The sequence below is a fragment of the Drosophila arizonae genome, chromosome 4 (assembly GCF_054131065.1).
Source record: "Drosophila arizonae isolate 15081-1271.41 chromosome 4, UAZ_ARI_1.0, whole genome shotgun sequence".
NCBI lineage: Eukaryota > Metazoa > Arthropoda > Insecta > Diptera > Drosophilidae > Drosophila > Drosophila arizonae.
In genome coordinates, this window is record NC_142924.1 from 721,424 (window position 1) to 743,199 (window position 21,776).

At 42.6% G+C, this 21,776-nt stretch overlaps 1 protein-coding gene across 4 annotated transcripts in view; it reads left to right on the forward strand.

Moving 5' to 3' along the window:
* klar (klarsicht) overlaps positions 1 to 21,776 on the forward strand; it is a 148,202-nt gene that overhangs the window by 95,240 nt on the left and 31,186 nt on the right. For 2 of the 4 annotated variants that reach the window (XM_089466390.1, XM_089466391.1), the window contains exons 6-8: positions 8,226 to 8,696; positions 19,033 to 19,275; positions 20,183 to 20,947. In XM_089466390.1, the coding sequence (XP_089322516.1) occupies positions 8,226 to 8,696; positions 19,033 to 19,275; positions 20,183 to 20,947 (1,479 nt within the window). The remainder of the gene's footprint in view (positions 1 to 8,225; positions 8,697 to 19,032; positions 19,276 to 20,182; positions 20,948 to 21,776) is intronic. The other 2 variants (XM_089466395.1, XM_089466392.1) reach the window with 1 other exon arrangement.

A 21,776-nucleotide genomic window follows, 5' to 3' on the forward strand; every position in this document is an offset into this window, starting at 1 on the left:
CCAAATGTTTGCCAATTTCATTGACTAATTTCATTTGATTGCTGCAATCATTTGTCATGGACAGCTTTAGTTTCGGGAAAACTGGTGAAAATGCGCCGCTGCTTGCTCTGTGTCTGTGAAAATGTCAGCGCAATGCAATATTGAGAAATGTTTAGCTCTTTTGTATTGCTATTGCAGTTGTTGTTGTTGCTGGCTGATATATCGGCAGTCATATGCATTTCCATTCCATATCCATATTTCATATGCTGTCTGTACATATCCATGTTTTCCAGCCTGTTAAGCTGTTGCTGTTGTTGTTGCTTTTGACCAATTTTGGTTGGGGGGTAAAATCAATCATGAGAAATGTTTTACCATTAACAATGGACTTGTAATCCGATTTGGATTTGCACGAAATGGGATTATGAGAGATGGCGAAGTGAGGAGAGAGGAAACGGCAGATGGTTGTGTAGCTAAAACGGCCTTACTTGAATGTGAGAGAGAAACAGCAAAAGAAGAAGAGATGACTCAAGTAAAACCTTCTCTTGCATCCACTCCACTTAGAGAGAAAGATACATCTGGCTAACCATTCCATATACAACGAAGATTCAGATTAAGAGGCAGATGAGCAGTTTTATGGATTAATGGGGAAGAGAGTGAGAGAAAAGTGTATATTGTCACAGATGAGAAGAGAAGAGAAATAAGATCAACCTCAACTAGAGTATTCTTACTTTGTATTCCCTCGACTTGGCTAAGCTTTCTAGTGGCCAAACCGTTCTTTTCACTGTTACGTTCGACCTTCTGCAGCGAGTTCAGTGAACCTCTTCACCTAAATCTGTGGCACATTTGACACCGGCAACTCGAATTGATGATTCTGCACTCGAAACTATCAGATTACCAAACACGGCGCTGCCCCCAAATTGAGCAGAGACAAAAACAAAGTCGAGCAAGCCCCGAAAACACTTTCGAAGCACTCGTCGTGTGATCTTCGGGCCACTCGAGTGCAATTAACGTTCGTTAAGTGTCTGCCAAATGTGGTCCATAGCAGAAAAAGAGAGACAAGCCAAATGACCGCCATCAGTTGGCCAAATGGACAAGGTCAAAGCTTTGTCCAAGAGCCGTTAACAAGGCTGCTGCCGGGGAGCTCCGCCTCGTGGCTTGGGCTTTCATTCGAAGGTTGATTACGGATCAACTTTGTAGTTGAGTTGAGTTGTTGAATACGCCAGTTACTTAAGCAGGCGGGAACTTGTCCCTCCCTCTCCCCCTCACTCTCTCACTCCCTCTCGCTCTTTATATTACTCTTTCTATTGCGGTCTCTGCCTTGTGGCAATTAAAATGATATTACCTTTCTGTGGTCAATGTACTAACAGCTGGCACCAGGCGTAACGCTAGTTGAAAGATCCCAAAATAACAAAATAACAAAAAACTTTTGGACTAACGACTTGTTAATTGTGCAATAAATAGAAAGCAGAAAGCAGCCCCAATAGGCTGTGGCCCCTCTGATGTTGTAATAATTGAAATTTAATGCCGACAGAGAAAGCCAAGGATTTTCTTTTAATCTATATGCAACCGAAGTGAGCAGGTAGACAATGCTCTCTTAAATAACCGACTTAAAGAATGCTTCATCAAGCGCAGATGCTTCAATTGTTGTGGCTTATGATATATTCATTGAAAATTTGAAATAGATGAGGGTTTAGTGAGTCTATTGAAAACTTGAGAAGAAAGAAATTAATTTTGATTTTTGACTTCAATTATAAATGAAATATTTCAGAGGAATTTTGAGAGTAATCAAACGATAAAATGTATCCACCTTTGGTATATCCAGGAGTCAAGGAATTAGTTTCGAATGGATAACAGTAAAGTCTTTTATGTGATGTCACGTATGCTTAGTATGACAGTCTGCAACTGCATTCCATACGTAGAGGGTATCTTCCACGTCACTCAGTGACTGAGCCAAACTGCTGCTGATTGGTAGTAGTAAAAATAATTATATAAACAGTTAAAGCCCAGCAATTTCATAATCAGTTTAAGCAGTTAAAGGCATGTAACATGTTTTTAATGAGACCGGAGCCAAAGCTAAAGTCAAAAGCCAACAGAAAAATGAAGAGAAAAACTGAAAACAATTTTCAAAAGCTTGACAAGCGGCAAACTTGTTCTTGGCCACAGTTTTTGGATGCAGGCAGACTTTGGCTGCAACTTCGAGTGGACCACATGGGGGCCAACAACAACAGCGACAACAACAACACATCTGCCAAGAACGTGACGGCAACAAAAGGCGCAGACGACGACGACTTCGTCTCGGCCGTCGTCGTCGTCGTCGTCGTCTTATCGTGCCCGGCTACGAACGTGACACTCGAACGTGATTATGTCAACCGTGTCGTTGTCAGCTTTGATATCAGAGGCCCCCCCTCATTCGCTCTCTCGCTGGCTCAACGCTGTGCCGGCTCTGATATGTTACTCAATAGGCCGTGTCGGGGATTTTAACTGTGCTACCAGCGGACATTTTGGTCAGCGAACGACTCTCTCTTTCGCATGCTTAGAACGGTTCTTCATCTTTGGGTTTTTCGGTTAATTCCCGGTGCATTCGCTTGAAGCACGTTGCAGTTGCATTTGACATTGTTCGCTGCTCTCATTTGTGGGTCAACCGAATCGGCTGAATGCGTTTTGTCTCCCAGGCAGCTTAATTGTCCAGGTGACAAAATACGTGCGAGGTGTTGCACTTAACACCAAACATAAGTCAAACAATACGTCTTAAATGCAGTCACTCCCACCACAAATATACCCTGTATAGGGAAGTACCGATGGGGTATGTTTGGTAAGAAGTTTGTGGAGTTATTGAATGTTGCCAAAACGAGAAGATAAGAATATCTGTTTGCTATGGATCAGTTATGAAATGCCATCGGTAACAGTGATATGCATATCTATCGATAATAGCCGGACAGAGTATATTTACCTATTGCAACTTCCATCAATCACTTCTCTAGGCTATCTCTTAGCCTAATATCCTCATCAAGAAACTTTTACATCTTGGGTCATTTTCTCATTTTCTCACACCTCTATTGAGTGTCAACTTCAGTTTGTCTGCTTCTTCTTGTTTCCTCTTGTCATTTATCTTGTCAATAGTCTCGCCCAACTCCTCCGCAGCAGAAGAGAAAAGTGTTGTTTTTGCTCCTCCTCCGCCTTTTCGTCTTCTTCTTCTGCTGCTCCATTGAGGTAATTAGAGAAGTCGCAACTTGTTTGCTTTGGAAGCGCGCACGCCGAAATTAGTTTGTGTCCCAAACCGGGCAGACTTTGTATCTAATTTTTTTCTTCTCTCTCCCTCCCCCTCGCTCTCCCTCTCTCTCTCTCTCTCTTTTTTTTTTTGAGGCTATTTAAAGTCGCTTTCGATTTGGCCATTTGGAAGTGTTCCAAATGTCGTGACTATTTCACTCAGAAATGTGCTAGCAAAAAAAGCTGAAAAAGTAGGAAATGTGCGCGTTCCAATTTATAGTATGTGTGACATGTTGGAAGTGTTGCATAGTTGTTGTTGCTGTTGCCGTTGTTGTTGAGGCAACGTTCATTGACTTTTGCTAAAGAAATTCTCAATTTTGGCTAAAATATTTGGCAGGTGAGAATTGAACTTATATGAGCTAAATGTGAAGCTTTCTAGAGCTGTAATTTGTGAGAACTCGGCGTGAATCAGATATATATATCTGTATATTTATACATATGAACACATATCAGCATCTCAACTGACGAGGGGCGTAGGCTGTGCCCAGTGTCTAAGGGGGGCGATAAATATTTAGAAAACGCGGTCGAGGTCACGTACTGACATTTTCGATCATGAATCCAATGTTGTTGTAGCTAGTTAATTGTTGTTGTTGGTATTCTTGGCTATTGCTCAACACTGTACGAAAGAATTTCGTGAGTCAACGAACCTCGATCGAGAGACACAGCCACACAGGCACACAGCCAGAGCAGAGTGCCCAGTCTTCAGCTTTATAAATAGCAGAACGCATTAGAAGATCTTTGCGCGAATGTGCGTCATGCGGCCCGACAACAATTGGAGGACAGCCACAGCCTCTGTCTGTGTTGCAACTAGCCTAAAGAAGAGGAAGCACAACTAGTGGAAGAAGGAGAAGAAGCAGAAGGAGAAGTGTGCCCACTGTGCATGGAATTTATGTGGCCAACAAGAGTCCAATTAGCATTTAGCTGGGCAAAATGTAGTCGAAAGTCATATTTCAACTGGCGCCAGCTGGGAAAAATTGCTCGAGTTTATGCTTAATGCATGCACACAAATCATAAGCGAGCTGAGAGGGAATCATAAAGAATTATGTAAATTATGTAAAAATTATTGGAAAATATAAAAACTAAAGGCTGAAAACGTGATTGCAGTGGGAAATCGAGCAGGGAATGGGCATGAAATGAGCCGTTGACAGCTCGAATGGAGAGTTGAGTAGAAGGGCTTATGATGAAAATATTATGAAATGCATGATTAAATATGAGCAAATATATAGAGAAGAGTCTTCTAATGAGGGATATGTGCTATGAAAATATAAAAACATATTTTATTTCTTACTACATACGCCTTTAAATCGATTATCTATAGACAATTCTTTGTCAGTTTTCCGCTAAGCATACTACAATTACCTATAACAATTGATAAATAAACACTTTGAAGCGATTTGTAAATATCAGCTCTAAATTGTTTATACGTCCCGAAAGCATTTGCCCAGTGAGCAGCAGCCTCTACACAGACCTTGAATTTGCTGCGGAACAATAGAACAATAGACACATTACTTGTATACTTGTTCACGCAGTGAGATGAGCATATTGGTTTTGTGCAATATCCGTTATGCTGTATATTTCTGTACATCCGTCTATTCGACCTTCTATCCTTCCGTTTATCTGTCCGTACACACGGAAACCATTTCGTCGCTATTGTAGCTATAGACTTGAAATGAGGAAGATTTACTCGTACTCCCTAGTCTATGTGTCTAGCGATACTTGAATTTCCCTATGGATTGGATAATTCTGCAGTCGGGTACGCTCGACTGTAATATTCTTACTTCTAACAAATATAGCTAGCAACACCTTAACTTATATTGCATTGGCCATTCTGTGTGCTCAATTCAGTATCCCACCTACTGTGCATTCACTTTTCTTTAGCCAATAAATTCTCTCTCACTCTGCCTTCGTCTTGCAACATGTTGCCAACTGGGCGCCTGCTGCATGGCTGCTGCAGCTGCCCACTGCTGCCTGCTGCCTGCTGGCTGAGTGCATCAAAGTCTCAATTGCAATCACAACACTGGGGAGAAGGTAACATCTCAAGTTCAGTCGCCGATTAGTCACGAACTTTTTGCATAAAGTTCTGGCTCATATTTTATTATAATTCAGTTCTGAAACTGGAGTCGAGTTCGGGCTGGAGTCGGAGTTGGAGTTCGACGTTCTCAGGTGGGTGGGTGGCGTGTGCAAAATACATTAAGAGGCTCGCCAAATTGCCAAGACCCAGAGTCGTGCAAAGATTGGGGAGTGGAGCCATAAACCTACAGCCTCCAACTCGACTGTGACTCGACTTCGACTCCGACTCTGACTCTGACTCTTGGCTGAGTTTAAACAAAGAGAAAGGCGTTGCTCTATGGCCAAGCAATTGTTTGGCTTAGCTTGTGTCTTGTGGTTGCTGTTGTTGCTGTTGTTGTTGTTATTGTTTTCTTTGTAGCTCTCGCTCTTCGGCTCGTAATGAGCCGCAACTATCGCAAATAGGCAGCCGCTTGACTGCCACACCCACACCGCCTCCACACACCTGCCCAGGTCACAGACGCTTCTTACGGTTGTGGCTCCTCTGCCAAGAACTTGAAACAACTTCATGACTCGCGCGACTCGCCTCTCAGCTAATGGCTATGAATTGGGCTCTGCACTCGGCTTGAGTTTTGAGTTTGTGCAAACAGCCAAGCCTCTGAAAACAGAAAGACCCAAGCACTCCCCCTCGGGCACCCCTCGACGTAGCGAACAAATTCTTTGTCGAGCCACATAATTAGATACAATGATAAAAGCAAAACAGCGAAAATATCATAATATTATAATGCACACAACTTCTAACTCAAGTCGCTGTAATGATGCAGAAAATTATCTAGCGGAAAATTCCTATAAAATAGAATTCGATTTGCGCTCGTTTAGATATTTGTGAAGCCGAAGGAAAAGCCATTGGAGTGGAAGAAGTTGACTAAGCGTGGGTGGAGTTTAATATGAGTCTATAATGTGGAAGGAAGTCTAAGATAAGAAATGTTTGATTGTGATTAGAATAGATAAAACATGTGGTTGATATAATTAGAAAAACTTTGATATATTCAGACTTTTATAGTGGATATCCAATTTTATGATATTACAGAAATTAATGTTGAGTGAGTATAGCATGTTTGCTACCTATTACAGTTCTGTGAAGTAGATTTCGATATTCGAGAACTCTCTATAATTGCAGGCACAGTAAAAGTGAAAACTTCAGTGTTGCAATTCATCAGTGCTGAAACTTTGACCAAGTCGCGGCTTGTCCAAGCAGCTGCTGCTGCTGCAAAGCTTTTTTTATTTCTTTAATCAAATGTCAAAATGTCGATGATAATCATGTGCATAAGATTTGCACGAGCTGCAAAGAGAAGCAGACAGGAAGAGAGAGGAGAGAATAGAGTGGAGCTCGCATATGCAAATCGATAAACGAACGCCTTTTTATGACATTTCAATTTGCATTCAAAGAGGGGGAAGACAGAGAGAGAGAGAGAGTGGAGTCGAGTCCATTAAAAAAGAAGGTACAAATGAGCAGCCCAACAGGTGAAAATGGTAAATTTATGACTTGAGCTGGTGAAATGCACAGGATGCGAACAGTTGCTGCCATAAGTGTGTCTACCAGGTGGATTTTACTTTACCTGCGACGACTTTGGTCGCTTCATCATATTTATCGATTTCTAATGCTTAAGCTGACAGCTATTGTGGTTGTTGCTGTTGTTGTTGCTGTTTACTTAGCCAACAGACAACATGATGCAAGAGTTCGTTGAGGTTAAACTGTTGTATGAAGATCAATGTACGATAACCGCACAGCGCGGCAATTGCAATTGCGAATGCGAATGCTGCTCATGTGTGCGGCGGCTAGGTGGGTGTCATTGTGCGGCATTTGACGCTGCCACGCCCACAGCCCACTTGGCTTCAACTCTGACCTGCTGCGTGTCAATTACATTTGTAATTATTTTTTTTCTGTTTACCATTTTGTTCCCCCCTTTGATAAATTGAATATCGCACGCTTGTCTCTGGCTGCGGCTATGGATGCGGAAAGCCTTTTTAGCCAATACCATTTATCGATTAATCTTCGACAATACAATGGACGGATGCATCATCATGGGCTTATGCAATGTGTGGGATTTGACCTTTGTCTCGACTGGGTTTGGGTTTGCGCTCAAGTCGTCTGCCGAAAAAAAATGACAAATGAGTGATGAAAATCTAAGACAACAGCCAATTGCTGCGCATGAACGGAAATGCAGCAGAGGCTGGTGTTCAGATAGGGGCGGGGACGGAGGCAGAAGAGTTTATTATGAGAGAAGTTAAATGCACTGCACGAAAAAGTTGAGCAGGTGTAAAAAGATTCTAGGCAAACTTAGCTGTTTTTAGAGGAAGGCAGGATAACTGAGACTAAGATTAAGAATTTCTTGGGGTTCTTCTACTATACAGTGAGACCTGTTTATATAGTATCATCTATAAGAACTAGAGATGCCCTCATTTTGGCCATATATCATGATTTATCGGTAAAAATAGTTCTTAAAATGGATCGATTGAAAGGAAGTGAAGTAAGTGACTAAGTTTTTAAATTCTTAGCTATAGAAAACTTAAATCTCTTATCATGACATGGGCAACTTCTGCTTTGCTCGAGTGGAAAATCTCTTCTATGAATTCACTCTCTCCACTCAACTATCTTTTCGCTCAGTGCATTTAGGTGCAGTCGCTTCATTTATAGTTCTGTCTAGACTCGGTCTGAGCTGCGCCCCAAAACCAAAGCTCAAGCCAAATGCCCACGCGCTGTGGCAGGCCAACATCTTTATTGGCAATTGGCATGGGCAATTATTGGCGGCTTGGCTTGGCTCGAAATCACGTGGCCAAAGCGCGCGCCATATTAAGCATACGTCGTGTGTGCTCGCTTTCCAATTGGCTTGACAGCCATTCGCATTGGACACCTTTCGCATTCAATTTAATTTTCATTTCTCTGCTTCGTTTCGTTTGTCTATTTCCAGGTGTTGTACCATGAAATTGTATCACACGCTCGAGTTGTAAGCGCCTGCATACGTGCCGCCTCCGAAAGGGAACGGGAACAATCCCAGTCACAGTCACAGTCGCAGTCACAGTTGCAGTTGCAGTCGCAGTCGCAGCAGCCCGCTTCCTTAACCAGCAACTGCTCCAGCGAATCGACCAGCGACTCGGCCACCAAATCGCACAGTCTCAGCAGCGGCTTCGCCTCTGATGCAGCACCACTGACCACGCCCAGCGTTGGAGTTGCGACTGGCTCTGGACTTGTCGCAGCTGGCGGCAGCAGCAACAGCAGCAACAGCAGCAACAGCAACAGCAACAACAACAACACAGCCCATCCACGAAAGGGTGAAGGCAATTTGGAACGATTGCGCGATCGCTATCACCTGATCTACTTGAAGGCCTTCGAGCTACAGCTGTGCCTGGATAATTTACTGCGCAAACGCAGCTCGACCGCGGTAAGTCTTAAAGAAAACTTAACCCTAAATATAGTTTGTGCACAGATATGATAGGAGATGTGAATAGAATCATGTGCAGTGAATAGAATTACGTGAATGGAACATGAAATGCATCATAAAGCTATGAGAAGTTGTCACTTGATCAACTGATCCACTTCACTTTCATAATATGAGTTTAGCAACATTGCTGGCCGATGGCTGGACCTAGGCCCTGAACTTCACCTCGAGACTCGTTGCAAAAATAAATCTCATATCAGATGATTTTATCTTCGTTTTACCTTAAAGAAATTCACGTTGGATTAGCGCAAAGTTTTCGCCTTTCCGTTTTCTATTTGTAAAACAGAAAAAGCAGAGGCATACGTTGAATTCTTGGAAAATAGAAACGCAGCCGCATCAGTGGATGGATGCCTCCTCTTTTGAGGCATTGTCAGTTGGCATTGGCGCCTGCTTTCCTTCGGCTGCGGCTGCCTTTTGTGTGTCCGCCTCTTGCGGACAGTTGCCAATTGCGGGCATTTCTAATTACAAAAGTGTCTCTGCTCGCTGATTTAATTAATTCATTTGGTGAAAATGCCGGCAATGCGAGCTCTACAAATGCCTCGGACGCCATCAACTTGGCCAACAGCAGCAGCAGCGCTGCCCGAGGCACCCAATGCATTGGCAGAAGTCGCTTCGAATCGACAGAAACATTAAAATCTCTGCGAGAAGTACAATTTCTCCAGGCACAAATACTTTCGTGATTGTGGGCAATTAAATGTTTTGTGAGTCTCGGAATGTGCGCAGTGGCAATGCAAAGCTATTAAAGCTATCGATTAACCATTATCGATAAACTGCTTAACAATTTGGCGCATAGAATAAAATGGAGACGCAGTAAATGAAACAGCAGGTACCAGGAATTGAGTAGAGCTAATGGAGATTAAAGCTATCGATTCGCTATTATCGATAACATATAAGCATTAAGCTACATGCTCAACAGAAACTCCTAGTGTACTAGATAGAATACTGTAAAGGAATAAAGACATTAAAGGCTATGCACTAAAATCAAGCAGCCATAAATTTAAATATAAAACTATCGCTCACAACTATCGATAAATTAAAGTTGACTTACATTTATATGTATACAACGTATATAGTGAACATGAAAAGTCTTCTTCCTCTTGAGATTTATCGATTTATAGACGAGATCAATAAAGCTCACCCACTTTCTGTGTTAGACTTTCGCATGGCGTGTTCCTTTCTAGCCTTTCGAACATAATTTCTCAATTCTCTTTGGCCCACACACGCTATTCCACTCCCTCTCCCACTCTCTCTGTCTCGCTCTTTGGCTTCATTCATCCCACTCACTTGACAGCTGGCTAGTGAAAGTCTTTGCCTATAATCACATTGACCCAGTTTAGAGAGCACTGGAGGAGCTGCGGCAACTCCTCCTCCGGCTGCAGCTCGTGCTCTGATTTGTGCCAGTTTAAACGTTTCCTGGCTAATGTTCTGAGCCACCCCAAGCAGCCGGCTACCGCAATATATAATTGCAAAGCTTTACAAAGCGAGGCCGGTAACAACATATTAATTGTGTATAATTTAATAGTGTGTCTACCGAGCGCTGCTAGACTCGTGCCGTGCTCTGGGATGTCGTAATTCATGCAAGGCACGCACTGACCCACACGCTCTGGCTGCCCTCTGAGGAGGCAGCAGCAGCAGCAGCAGCAGCGGAAGGAGCTGCTGCAGTTGGCTGTCGGGCCTGCGGCTCTGGAGCATTTCATGTGGCAGCCTGCAACGGCAACTGCTTCATTTGTGGCCAAGTTTCTCCTGCAGAAACAATTTCGTTTTCCTGCACATTTCGTTGCGCTCGCTGATGCAACAATTTGCATTCGTTTGTGGCCCCCGAGCTACAAAACACGCCCCCTTCTGCCAGTGCCGCCCCCTCAGTGCTAGCATGACCGATGCAATGAACACGTTGCTGCCATATAATTTGCAACACTTTTCTAGCCGCTTGGCCATGTGCTCCATATAAATATATGTACCTCTGTATATATTTATATATATATATATGTATGTGGCAGCGCTTTGCAACATGTTGCCAGCAACATTTGCTGCATGCAGTGTCACGCAGTGGTGAAATATGCCACATATAAAAGCTAAATTAAACGCGCAGCAAGTAAAAGTGAAATTTATGCGACCCATTGCAACAAACTTGGCCCAGAGGTCGCCAAACACACAGGCAGACTTCGAACTTGCCACCAGCCGTGGCAGCAGCAGCAGCCGCATCTGTGGAAAGCGGCCGTAAATGAGGGGAAGACAATGCCAAACAAGAAGAAGAAGCAGCAGCAGTGGAAAAAGAAAGAAAAACCAAATGAAAATAAACCAAATCGAATTTACGACGTGCCCAGCGAGACGATCGCGACTTCTCTCTCTCTCTCTCAGCCCACGTACACATGAATTGCTTTGTGCGCTTCAGCACATTCGATAAACAAATGCAGTTTGCAATCGAATTACATTGATTACACTTGATTATTATATTTGACTGCTGCGATCGCCGTGTCGAACTCTTGTTTATTCTGGGCCAGAAAATATAGGGTATTATATGTGATGTTGTTATTATACAGATCTTGCGAAGCAGAAGGCCAATGCACCTTATGATTGATGTAACGAAGGCCAAATACCAAGCGAAAGTGATGAAAGACGTCCGATTCCCATCTGGCCACATTTGTTGTTGTTCATGTTAAACTTGCTGTTAAATTAAACATGCCTTTGTTAAACCTGAGATGGGAGAAAGATGAGCCTGAGGCTGTATGCGGGAAATTCCTTAGCTTGTGATTTGATCGGGAGAAAAAAACTTCCTTCAACTGTAGACCTGAACAACAGCTCTTATTAAATAGTCTATACAATTTTTAACAACTAACTTTATTTAGTCAACCTTGAGGCAGTTTCTCTCTCTTGCATTGCTAGTCTATCGTTTATCGTTTATCAACACTCTACGAGCGAAGCTAATTGGATTTCCAATCATGAACAAATCGAACAATCGAACAGCCAATTAACGTCGATCAAAATAATGTTAACGATTTATGAATTTAATTGCCGCTCGTCAAATATTTAAATGCTGCGGCACATCAATCACACTGCCCCGAAGCATAAATCAACCGAAATTCGAGCTATGCCAAAAACACACAAAAGATGGTAGCCAATGCCCGGAAAGAAAAAACTCAAAAGACCCAAAAATAAAAGTTCGAATGCAAATTAATAACTGCCAAAACTATTTCGCTGAGATACCCCTTTAGCAACAGATTGAAGAGTATGATAAACTCTATGTTTATTATAACAGATAGAAAGCTGGCAACCTATAAATATTTATTTGATACATAACAACAGCCTCGAGGCATATGTATATACAGTCTAGTCTAGTCTATAATCTATAGGATAATGTAGACAAATATTAGCAGAACATCTCCTAGTCTATTAATGATTTCAGATCTTCTCAATAAATATCAATTGGAAATTGAACTGCGAAATGTGATATCGATAAATATCGATTGCTTATACAAGCATAGTTTTGTTCTCGTCCTATCGCTGCCTAAGAGGGTATCTGCTAGTCTGTCAGCTGACTCTAGATCGCATTTGCTTGTCGCTTTTTAAAGCCTTTCATAAATCGAACTGCAATGCGAGGCATGAAAATGAACGAATGCGCTTTGAATAATAATTGACGGGCGAACATATGTCTGACTGGCTAACTGGGTTGTTGTTGTAGTTACTGTTACTGTAGTTGTTGTAGTTTTTGTTGCTGTATGCAACACGAATCGGAACTGCATTTGCATGTTGAACAACGACAGTTACAAATTGTTGTTGCGTGTGTATGCATGTGTGTGTGTGTGTGTCTTTTGCTTCCCCGGAAAATGCGAAAATTAAATCACAATAATTATGTAAATTTTTTGCAACAACCTGCAAACGGGGCGTGCCACCCACAATAGCAACGCGGAAGCAGTTGCCATTGCTGCTGCTGCCTGCCGTTGCATGCCACAAAGCGCTAAACAATGAGTCGATATACATTTACTTGCAATTATATATATACGTCTATTTACATGTAATGCAAAACTATGCTCAGGTTTCACTTTTTTCTGTGTTTTTGGAGGCGCGCGTTGCAAGGCCGTTAAACGGCAGCTGGCCAGAAAGGTAATTACCGCCTCTCGGTCTCACTTTCGTTTTGGGGGTATGGGTACAGTAATTAGCCGCTAGCCAGCAGCAGCAGCGGCAGCGGCAGCGACCACAACAACACTTAGCCAAATGCTGCTTGTAATTGGAAGCTTGGCCGAAAAAAAAAAAAAAAAAAAAAAACACCCGTCGTGCGGTTAGCAGGCAAATTGGGTGGGTTTTTGTGAGAAATTGTTTTATAATGTGGCCACATCCCCAGCCCCAGCCCCAGCTCCAGCCTCAGCGCCAGCAACCACCAGGCTGAGTGGCTGACGGCTGCCTGTCTGACCGTTAGTTGATCCACTTTTAGTGGCAGCTAATGATGCAGCTTGCAACTGAGCTGGCCGAGGCCCGGCCTGGCCTGGCCTGGGTTGCCTTTTGGCTCTCCATTTCAATTACGCGCACAAATGTGTGCTCCAATCTGCCATTTATTGTTCATTATGCTCTCCACATTTGCCAACTTTGGTGCCTAATCAGATATTAGCTAATGGAACGAAATCGAAGTTGAAAATATGGCATGCGAGGCGCGTGATGAAATCCAGATTGGAAATTTATTTGAATTTGTCAAACAGGAAAATTGAAACTCTGAAAATGCAATGTGATATATATGTGAGATATGAAGAGTTATAAATACACAGCGATAGATAGAATCAGAGTAATAAGTACTTAGATGATGCCTAAAGCGGGCAGAAGGCAGCTACTCTTAGAGAGCATCAGTAGAGGCTCTAATGGACTCTCTATGTGGTCCATCGATATGAATCTATCTATGATACAGTCTATACCAATCTCAGCTTCAGTTCATATTTAAATTTTATTTAGTCAAATTAATTAAATATCAATTAATAAATAGCTTCCCCAATATCCATAGAAATTTACGTATTTGTAGCACTTCAGGCAACAAATGCATAATATGCGCTCTATCGGAAGATCATAAAAATAAACGTTAATAGCTCACCATATCTGCATATTGTTGGGAAAACATAGGAAAACTGAATGCAAAAGTGAAAGAAAATAGTGAAAGAGACTTCCTGTGCTAGAAAACTATGGTGTATGCAAAAGATTTTCTAAATTTAAACTTGGTTATATGTAGATCAACCAAGATTCAACAAAGATATATTTTTAACATATTCAATCAAATGCCAGACATTTGTCTGCCAATGATTAATTGCAAAATCAAACAATGGGAGTCAACGGGAGCTCCCTGAATAGAGCCGGCCAACGGATGATGGCAATAAAAAAGTAAGAAATAGCTCAGAATAATAACAACAAGAGTAAAAGCCGCAGCAGCAGCCGCAGCCACATCAGCAACATGGCCAAATTGCTTCATTGTGGCAGCAGCTGGTAAACAGACGACGACTTCCAATTCCTATAATCGAATCGAGTCGAGTCGAAGCGAATGGAACGGAAAGAGACGAGCACAAGTCAAACGAGATGTGGCCGCAATGTAATCAATGGGGAAATTACAATGCAGAAAGCAACTGGAGAGCTGAGGGGCTGGGGAGCTGAGCAGAGATGAAGCCAAATGTAAACAACTAAATGCCGCCACATAGCAATGGGAGCAGCAGCAACAGCAACAGCAGCAGCAGCAACACAGGCAACCAGCAACATGTTGCTGCTGTGTTTAATGTTGTCAACGCGTCAGACTAACCCACACACACACACACACACACACACTGAGGCAGACACATAAATCAGCAGCTAATGCAACAGGGCACAAAAACAATGGCTGAGACAGAGACATCTTCGATTGCAACAAGCTGAGCTATACCCTAGCTGCAAATGGGCATTACGAAGTTCTTAAAGAAGTTGACATTACATGAATACACTTTTTTACTGGAAACGTTCCATCATCCATCTACATTTATAAATAAATATTTTAATATTAATCATATTTAGTATCTAGCAATCTTTAAGCCTCAAGTTCTTATAGCTTGGCTCTTTAGTCTTCATTCTTTGATATCTTTTGGGTTCGGATATTTAGTGGTTTCTACCTGATATCTATAGGGATCATGTCTAGTGCCTAACATCTGGTATGCCTTACAGTATCTAGTACCGTAATACCCTAGTTTTACTCCTTATCATTTAGTGTCTGGTCAGACACTAGATACCATAACGCATATCGCACTTCTTATGCTAGTTAGGGTATTTAATTGTGCACCACCCGCCGCTGGCATATTTTTTCTGCGATTTCCTGCAATGATATTTCCCGTGCTGCATTTATGGCATATTGACATTTGGCAAATGTCAAAAAGCGGCCTTTGTTTGCATTGTTCAACTGTCTAGCTGCCTATCTCTGTCCCACTCCACTCTCTGCCACCCTCTCCCTCCCGCTCTCCCCTTCTCTCTGGCATTGTCTAGTTATCTTTTTTATTGACTGCGAATTGTCAGCCTGTGCTGGCCTACAACTATTCTGCATTGCCATTCATCATACCAACACCTTTAACTTAACAACAGCAATTGCAACAGCAACAACCTGCAAATTATGCGCCATGCGTGGGCCGGCAACACACCCACTCACGCACGTGTTGCGGCAACATGTTGCCAGCTGTGCAGCCGCTGTCAACCTATTAGGGTCACTCGAAAGCCATAGCCCGCTCGGGAAGCCTAAATCTGTGCTCAAATATTGTCGTCATTCTAGCAACTGTTGCTGTTGCTGTTGCAACTTGGCTAAATTTAGCGTCTAATGCGATTTGTAATAGCTGCGCTAAATTGTGAACATTGCTGCTGCTGCTGCTGCTGCTGCGGCACCAGGAAATGTTTTCTATAACAGCAACAACAACAACAACTGCAGCAGCAGCAGCAGCAATGCTGGTAATAATATTGTTGCTGCAGCGGGTGCTGCTGTTGTCATCGCATACTTTTGCACTGCGTTTGTGTGGCAAAAAGCTGGGCATGTTGCAAGTTGTTGCTGCTGCTTTCATATGACTTGGACGTTTTCATGTAGCTGCGGGTTGTCAACGCTTTAGCTGTTGCTGCTGCCGTTGCTGTTGCTGCCTATGTCTGCAATATATTTGCATTGATGTTGCTGTTGAATGCATTGCAAATGCAAGCTAATTTCTTTATTATTGAATAGATCTTTAGAGATTTATAGCTCTATAGAAATATTTTGATTTAAGCTTAGTTTAATCACGTTTGGCTTTCGATCTACAATACTCGTTTGTTTACATTTGTCACTTCAATAAGACAATAGAAACATGGGATCACTTTGCCTTTGATATAATATTCTATTAATAAACGGTACACTGAGCAAAAAGGTTGTTGTTTGCTTAAGTTTATGACAAGTTTAAAGTACATATCATCTAATAGATCTATAGAGTATTTAATTTTAAGTATATGCAAGTAATTGCCAACTCCAAGTTGGCTAAAGAGAAGCTACTGCACCATTCTAGGTATCTAATTTCCCTAAGTGTACAAAGTGACAAAGCAATTGATCAAGTGGCTCTTAACTGAGCTGTCAGCTATGTATATGTAATTTCCAATGTTTGTTTGCTTTGTAGGTAGATATATGGGCATGCATTACACTAACAACAATTTCCAGCTGCAGCTCACGTTTTTGTTTTCTTCTCGTTGCCTGATTGCACGACAATTACACGCCCCCTGCGAGCGAACGAACGTAATATGTTAATAGAGTTAAGCTCCACATCGATGACATGAAAGCGTTTAGTGATAATTAAATGTTGGCGTGTGGGAAATTCATAATTTCAAATAAAGATAGAGAGAAAGAGAGAGAGAGAGAGCGGGAGAGGGAGAGGGAGAGGGAGGGAGAATAAAAAACAGTAGCCACACAAAATTTCCCACACATATTTTAAGCACAGAGAAACACAAAAACTTATCGAGCAATCACATTTCGAGTTGTTTTTCGTGTTGGTAAAATAAAAATATTACAAAAGGAACTAAAGTTCTCTGGAAAAAGAAACAGTGAGAGAGAGAGACAGAGAAAATGACATGAGAATTGTGACAGAACGAAAGATTGCGTGTTGCTGTTGCTGTTAGTGTGGTTTCACTGTACGTGGCCGATGTTTATCTCGCGTCCTAATGATAGTTTTAGCACAGAGCGAAGCTCAGCTCAGCTCGGGGCAAATGAGGTGCTAAGCTGGCAACATACAACAACAACAACAACTAGCTACAACTACAACATTTCACGTCACGTGTCCAACTGCGCAGCCACGCCCCCCTACGCCCGTCGCCCGCCTGCCGCATTCGTTTCGCGTGAAGTGCGTTGCGATAAACTTGAACTTAATTTCCAGCTAAAGCAAAAGAAGCAGTCGAAGGCAGTCAGGCAACAAAGGAAAGAACCGCCAGACAAAGCAACAACAAGGGGAAGGCGTTGCCACCTTTTTGATGGGATCTCTCTCTGTCTGTGTGTGTGTCTGTAAATGCATTTTGCATAATAAGTTCATAAATTGTAGGCCCGACAGAGCCAACCTATCTGAGCTGTGGGCGAAGGCAGCCAAAGAGAAGTTGAACTGGAATAAGCTGAGAAAAAAGGTTTACTGGCTTTCTTTAGCTTGTCATTCGATTTTATTGGATTGAGTTAAATATGAATATGTTTAGCTGAACGGATTGGATTTATTTTAGTAAATCAAGAGAACAGATTGAATTTATTTTATTGGAATTATTTTAGTTAATCTAGAGATCTAAATGCGGGTACTAAGCCCATTCAGCTGAGTTGATTTCAATTTGGATTTCTGGCATTTGTTTATCATCAAATTGACTTGTAGTGTCCATTTTCGTTCGCCTTCACTTTGTTTGTCTGGCCCAATTACACCTGCTGCTGCGCGTTCAAAGGTAAACTCGCTGGGCTGAAGATCTGTTGATGCCTTCTGGAATGTAAACAAACTAATCTAAAGGCGCCTCGCACAAGTGTTTGAAAAGCTGCCAAATACTCCATAAATCATGTCTAGATACCCTGGAACTGTAAAGAAGGGTAGAGTAGGCTAGAGGTAGTACTGAATAACATACCTTAAAAATAGCTTAAGCAACTTAAGAGCAGTTCTTTAGATAGTCAAATTCCCCTCGGAAAACTAAATTTTCTCCAACCTCTTTTATTTTTCTCTCACTAGCTAAAGTCGGCAAGAGGTTTTAGCATGATATGGAAATTCCAAACGACTTTTGCTTATGTATAATCTCTAGCTTCATTAGAACTATACAAATCTATAGGGTATTCAAATTGTTAGCATCCAAACTCTACCTGTTCTTTCATCTTTGTATCTACGGAACTTGGTCATGTAGCAGACTCTTAATAGAAGCAAACTATTTGCTGCTGACCTTCAGCAGACGTCGTTAACATGGAATTCCGATGCCCCCGAGGCACAAATTACATTGAAGATTACGCAAATCGGGAGGGAAACATGTTAGGCATTAAAAATTTTACAGTTTGCGATGGGCTAATAATGAAATTTTCAAATTTTTATGAGCTGCAAAAGCAGATGATGTTCTGAATGAATGTAAAGGGGAATGGGATGCTGGGGCTACGAAGGGTAGCCAAGGTCAACGGAGGTTAAGCTGCCAACTATTTAGCTGCTTTCCCAAATGTTGAGCACTTGTGTTTTTCGTGTTAATTTTCAAGAGGCTTCAAGGCCCGCCCTCGCATTAGATGAGTGCGCGCCGCCTCCTCCCACAGCCACCCACATGACGTGTGCTTTTCCTCAGCCGCCTGCTGCTCATTGCTTTTCTTTTTCACTTTTTCGGATTATCTATCATCTGTCTGGGCAACTGCTTGTCGTGTTTTCTTTTTGTTACTTTTCATATATATTTTATGTCTGTTTGTCTGGCACTTGGCCCCAGCCACGGCGCAGCAATTGAAAGCAATTATAACATATGCGAAGAAGGAAACTCGCAACAGTCATCGCGTTACGTGATGGGAAATTGTGTTGGAAATGTGTGAAAATTGTGAAAATGCGACTGACCAGCGGCTGCTTGAGCAATATTTATGCTTTCCTCAGATCCAAATCAAGTTGGCCAATTAAAAACTGAAATTCATATTGCAGAGAAAATGAGCGAGTGGTCGAACTTGTATATACCCTGTAAACTTGGATTATATGAGAAAATACTGTAGGCAGATTATATATAGCTTAGCTAGCTGTATCTCTAAACTAGCAACACCTTCTCTTTCACTCAATACTCATTACCTCAACCTCTCTATTCGCTTCTCATACAGAACGGTTTGGATGACGACGACGACACCGAAGACGATTCGTTCGGCTACGAGGGCGAAGACGGCGACGCAGCCACCGAGGACGATCTGAACGAGGCCGTTTCCGATTTGGATTTGGAGTGCGAGAGTGCGCCCAGCCATAACTCGACGGAGCTCTTGCAGCGCTGTCAGCTAACTGCCACGGAGATCGTCGTTGCCAGCGTCCAAGCTGAGGATCAGTCACGCGATTGTATCGCAACCCAAAAGGTAGGCAGAACCAAATACATTTGCATATATGCCAAATTTGTGCGCAGAGTCTGCGCGTTGTCCTCCTCTTGTATGTTTGTTCGTTTGTAGTTGTTGTGTCTGTCGTTATTGCTAGTTAGAATACATAGTAGTGCATGCCTTCTACAGTATTGTCAACTTACTTCGAGCCTAAAAAACCTAACCCTCAACCTATTATTCCTAACTCCAAAATTGTAAACCAACAGCCGAGAACTTGAGCTGGCAAATGAAGCGAGCCTAACGATTTGACCTTTGCGATAAATGACTTGATGCTTGCTTGACCCTAACAGTTATGTCAGCCTTTAAGGTACCAAAAAGAAGAAAATTATATTCTATCAGTAATGAGTGTGCATTAAAGCATATTACTTATAGATCTTAAATATTTGAATAGAGTTGGCAGCTCTGAACAGCTTTCGGGGACTCCAAAGTACAAACTCAGAAAAGGAAATAGCTCAAGAAATACTGTTAAATGCAGAATGAAAAGCTCTGCTACCCAAGTTGCCTCTGGCAGCAGTGTCAACATCTTCATTCGAATTACTCGAATTCGTATTATTTTAAATGATTTAACATGAATCAATTTAGTTGTCATCCCTGAATTTCCGTTTTATGTGCAACTGTCAGCTCTTGCATATACCCAACCCCACCCAACCAAACCCAAAATGTCTAAAAGGTATGAAGTGCTTCCCTTAAGAGTCCCAATCCAGTCACAAAACTCCAACCGAGTTGGCAGCACTGCAGCAGCATGCAAATATTCTTATCGTCCATGTGTGTGTGTATGTGTGAGTCTGAGTTTGCCTGAGCCTTACTCTAACTGCCTGCCAATGCATTTGCCTAACCAATCTCTGTTCCACACACACAAACACAAACCAACACCCGAAACCGAACGCAGCCTGGTGACGAGGCGGACGAGGAAGACGACGACGACGCCGACGTTGTTGACTTTGTGATTGCCAAGCGAGCCTGGCGACCGGGCAAAAGTAACCACCACCACAACCACCTCAGCCACAGCAGCAACTCGGCGGCTGGAGCGGCTACGCTCACCGACTTTGAGGCAGACTCCGAGAGCAGCGATCTGGAGCAAGTGCAGCAGCTGAGGCGAGGCGGAGGCGCCTGCTGTAGTGGTATCTCCTTCAATCAGCGCTTGGCTCAGCTGACGGCGGGTCATCTGAATATGTCGCACGCCATCAACAGCAGCAGCAGCATCAACTGCAACGGCAACGCCAACGCCAGCGGCAATCCAAACGGCAGTGGCAGCGGCAGCAGCTCGACGCCAAATTTATCAAATTTGTCGCTGCTGCAGACGCGACACGGCAACAAAATGTTGCCGCCCCAATGCCACAGCAGCCACAACGGCAAGTCGAAGAGCATTGCCGTCGCGGTGATTACGCCGAACACACACCACAGCAATGGGCATGTCCATAATGGGCATGGTCACGGCCACGGCCACGGCCACGACCTGAACAAGTCGCCGACGGTGCTGAGAAAGTCGCAGATGCATCGCAGTCATAATGACACCTCCAAGTTCAATCGATCCAATCGCAAGTCCAAGAACTGCGCCATTTTCTACTTCAAGCACTTGGACACGGACAATGAGACGAGCGGCGCCGGCACCGACCCGGCTGGAGAGGACCATGAGGTGGAACGTGCCAGCGAAGTAAGTACCGCTAGCAGCCAGGGTGAACGGTCTTTCATGGTGGTGTTGGTATCGACTCTCTAGCCCAATCATCAGCCAAAGCGAATTCGTTGCGGTTATCGACTTATCGACAATCGACAAAAACAAAACAAAAATGAAAACCCATGCCGAATGCATTCAATTTGCATGAGTTTTGCATGTGTTAAATTGTTTTTCTCTTTCTTTATCCGAAAACTAACCATATATAAATATATATTTATAATTGTTTATATACATTTTCTCTAGTCTCTGGCATGCCTAACAATTTCTTAATTAACTTTTGCTGCTCATTATCTGGTAGCCCATACATAATAATGCTACATCATTAATCATTAATCATTAAACGACTTTCAGCCCGCGCCTGGGGGGCTATAGTTAGTCGACTCATGTCAGAGTTCAGCCAGTTCTTTAGCCTCTTCCATGTAGTTCCGTGTTTTCTATTTGTCTGCTTTTCCATGAACTTGAGCTTTGAGTTCATAATGAAAGTTTGCTTGTGCAAAGTTGAGCTAGGTTACCTAATCAAGGCATAGTAGAAAAAGCTCAGAAATTGATTAATTATATAAATGACCTAAACCCTTGGGCAACTGAAGAAGCTGATGGAAACAAGTTAGAACTTATAAACTGCTCGTTAGCGAAGCGATCTGTGAGAGATCTCTGAGATAGGTAATAGGGGTAATAGTACCTATTGACATTAAAGTAGAGCGTATTAGGTAGAGTGAAGAAAAGAAAAGAAGCTGGAAGTCGTTTACTTCTGAGACATCGTACTTATATGTATGTCAAAGTACTCGATGTACAAAAATATCATATCGTA